Raw genomic sequence first — 3,061 nt, forward strand, 5'->3', positions numbered from 1 at the left:
GTACCGGAGGTCACCCAACCCTCCGAACCCGTGGTCTCAATGGGAGGAGGCGCAGTGGGCGTCGTGGCCCAAATCTCCAGCGACCTCGTAGGCATCAACGGCGGCGCCTGAATGCCATCATCAAGCTGGACAGCAACGACAACAAGTATGTCATGTCATGAGCCGCCAACCCAAACCCTACGATATGGTTTTGCCTAACCCAACTTTACTTGAGAAAAAAGTTTTGATGTTGTTGTTATTATCTCGCCCGTTTTAGGCTTATTTTGTATAATCTCGCCCGTTTGGCGCATAGGTTACATATGAACTTAGTTTATCCCGTTTTAATTTGTGTTTACCTATTTTTTATTTATTTTTTTGCTCCGAGGAAATGATCATGGCCTGTTTTTTTTGGCGCCAATACAGAGTGCCCACGTAAATATGTTGGCGCTAAGAGAAAAAATAAACCCCGCCTATTTTTTCCTCCATGTAGTTTGTTTCTAACTATGTGCGCACAGCGAGGAAAGGCAGGAGGCCGTTCCATTGAAGCTAAACGGTCGATATTTTGAGAAAAATTAGGCGGGTTTTTTTTTCTCGACATGCTCACGCGGCATTCGTCGCGAAGAAAAATGGAAATGTCAAAGACAGCAGCAACAATAGGCAACAGTAACAACTGCCCGATTACTCTCCTTTAATACCCTGTTATCCTTTCCTTTATACAGAATTTTCCTTCTTTAAAGTTGTATTCGAAATAATGGAGCATTCCTAATTCCTACCATCTGTCAGGATGAGATCCGTGAGCCCGAGAAAAACGCCCGATCCAGCAGATAACAATGGCCTTGGACGGCGGTGTTGGCATTGCCAATGGCATAAGCAAGCGGCCGTCGCAGATCAATGGTTCTGTTGCCGTGGAGAAGGCCGCGCGCCGCGCCGACGAGGCGACCGAGGAGGAGGACGAAGGAAAGCCATGGGTCGCAAGGAAGTGGATCACGTCGCTTGCGGTTTGCCTCGCCGCGTTGCCGCTCCTCGCGATCATGGTTAGCCGCCGAGACGGGCCGTTGCCATTGCCGTCCGGCTGGAGACCGGCGACGACGACGAGGACGTACGACCGCACAGGTAGGAACCATCCGATACGTGCATGTCTTTCTCTTCATCCGCATCTCGCCATGGCGTGTTCAATCTTGCAAGCGCCATGGTTTCAGAAAAAATCTCATGGCGATAGAATTGGCATGGAACACCGAAAGCCCAATCATTTGCCAATTGTCATGTATACTCATCAAGAAAAATCTTCATGTTCTTGGTGATAAAAGGCGAACTTGGGAGGGAAAGGCACTAATATTGCTGATTTGTTGACATGCAGAATCCAATCAAAGCAGGCACCTCGGAGACCTGATCATCCCGGGGTTTGACGAACAATCGTGCATCAGCCGGTACCAGTCCACTCCCTACCGCAAGAACCTGACACGGTCGCCGTCCGCACACCTCGTCAAGCGGCTGCGGGAGCAGGAGGCGCTGCAGCGGCGGTGCGGCCCGGGCACCGAGGCGTACCGCCGAGCTGCAGAACGGCTAGACAGCCGGCGAAATGGCACGCGCACCACCACGGACGACGACACCTGCAAGTACGTCGTGCTGGTGACGTACAGGGGGCTCGGGAACCGGATACTGGCCATGGCGTCGGCGTTCCTGTACGCCATGCTCACCGACCGCGTGCTACTCGTCGACAGGGGGGCGTCCATTCCTGACCTCTTCTGCGAGCCGTTCCCTGAGACTTCGTGGCTGCTGCCGCCGGACTTCCCTCTCCGGGACCTGGAGAGTCTGACCGGCGAGGTGCCGGAGAGTTACCGCAACCTGGTGGAGGAGAGCCGGGCCGTGTCCGTGTCGGACCTCCCGTACGTGTTCGTGGACCTCGACCACGCCTGCACCTACCACGACAAGCTCTTCTACTGCGACGACCACCGGGAGTTCCTCCACCGTGCACCGTGGCTGGTGATGAGGACGGACGGGTACTTCGTGCCGGCGCTCTTCCTAAACCCGGCGTACCAGGAGGAGCTCGACAGGCTGTTCCCCCGGAAAGACGCCGTGTTCTACCTCCTGGGGCGGTATCTCTTCCACCCGACGAACAGAGTGTGGGGATTGATCACGAGGTTCTATGATTCCTACCTGAAAAACTCGGACGAACGGCTGGGCATCCAGGTCAGGGTGTTCGACGGGGACACGCCGTTCAAGCATGTCCTGGATCAGATCCTCGCGTGCACGTCCAAGGAGCACCTGATACCTGAGGTCGTGGCGCAAGAACCTGTGTGGCCGGCCAGCGCAAGATCGAAGGCTGTCCTCATGACCGGCCTCAGCTCGTGGTACTTCGAGAACATACGGGGTAGGTACTGGCAGTCGGCGACGGCCACCGGCGAGGTCGTGAGCGTGCACCAGCCGAGCCACGAGGAGCACCAGCTCACCGGCGAGGCGACACACGACATGAAGGCACTGGCCGAGATGTACCTGCTGAGCATGACCGACGCCATCGTCACCAGTGGCTGGTCGACCTTCGGGTACGTTGGCCACGGGCTCGGCGGACTCACGCCGTGGATCATGTTCAAGCCCGAGAACCTTACCACGCCCAATCCGCCGTGCCGGCGGGCTGCGTCCATGGAGCCGTGCTTGCACGGACCGCCGTTCTATGACTGCAAGGCAAGGCGCGGTGCGGATACCGGCAAGCTGGTGCCGCATGTCCGACATTGCGAGGACATGAGCTGGGGCCTGAAGCTTGTTCACCCGGAGTACTGAACGGGCGATGTACAATGTATAACAATAAAACATACGAGGATAATGAAGATCTTGCTACGCAATTAGGCAATCACTTTTAGTTGCAGTGTTGATGACTAACCATATATCTCCTGCCGTGATTTTGCCAGTCGAAAATCTACATTGAGCAAACAGATATAATAAGGTTTAAATGGTAAATCCTAAACTAATGATGACACGATAACTGGAAGAACCCAAACACTCTGATTTTCTTTTAATAATTTGGAAATCGGTGCAAGAGATGATCTACAGTAGAAATTGGTACAAAAATACTCCCTCCATTTTA

General features: G+C 54.3%; 1 protein-coding gene across 1 annotated transcript; it reads left to right on the plus strand.

Annotated features, from left to right (window-relative positions):
* The first annotated feature begins 698 nt into the window (after nucleotides 1–698).
* On the plus strand, nucleotides 699–2,827 carry LOC127317748 (galactoside 2-alpha-L-fucosyltransferase). The gene is made up of 2 exons (XM_051348349.2): nucleotides 699–1,092; nucleotides 1,337–2,827. Exons 1-2 carry the CDS (start codon nucleotides 810–812, stop codon nucleotides 2,755–2,757), a joined length of 1,704 nt encoding a protein of 567 aa, XP_051204309.1. The 5' UTR covers nucleotides 699–809; the 3' UTR covers nucleotides 2,758–2,827.
* The last annotated feature ends 234 nt before the right edge of the window (nucleotides 2,828–3,061 follow it).

Source organism: Lolium perenne, chromosome 7 (genome assembly GCF_019359855.2).
Source record: "Lolium perenne isolate Kyuss_39 chromosome 7, Kyuss_2.0, whole genome shotgun sequence".
Lineage (NCBI taxonomy): Eukaryota > Viridiplantae > Streptophyta > Magnoliopsida > Poales > Poaceae > Lolium > Lolium perenne.

Excerpts from the sequence above, each read along its gene's own strand:
- LOC127317748 (XM_051348349.2), top strand. The coding sequence starts at position 810 with ATGGCCTTGGACGGCGGTGTTGGCATTGCCAATGGCATAAGCAAGCGG. Across the intron at positions 1,093-1,336 it reads GAGGACGTACGACCGCACAG|AATCCAATCAAAGCAGGCAC; the intron begins GTAGGAACCATC and ends GTTGACATGCAG.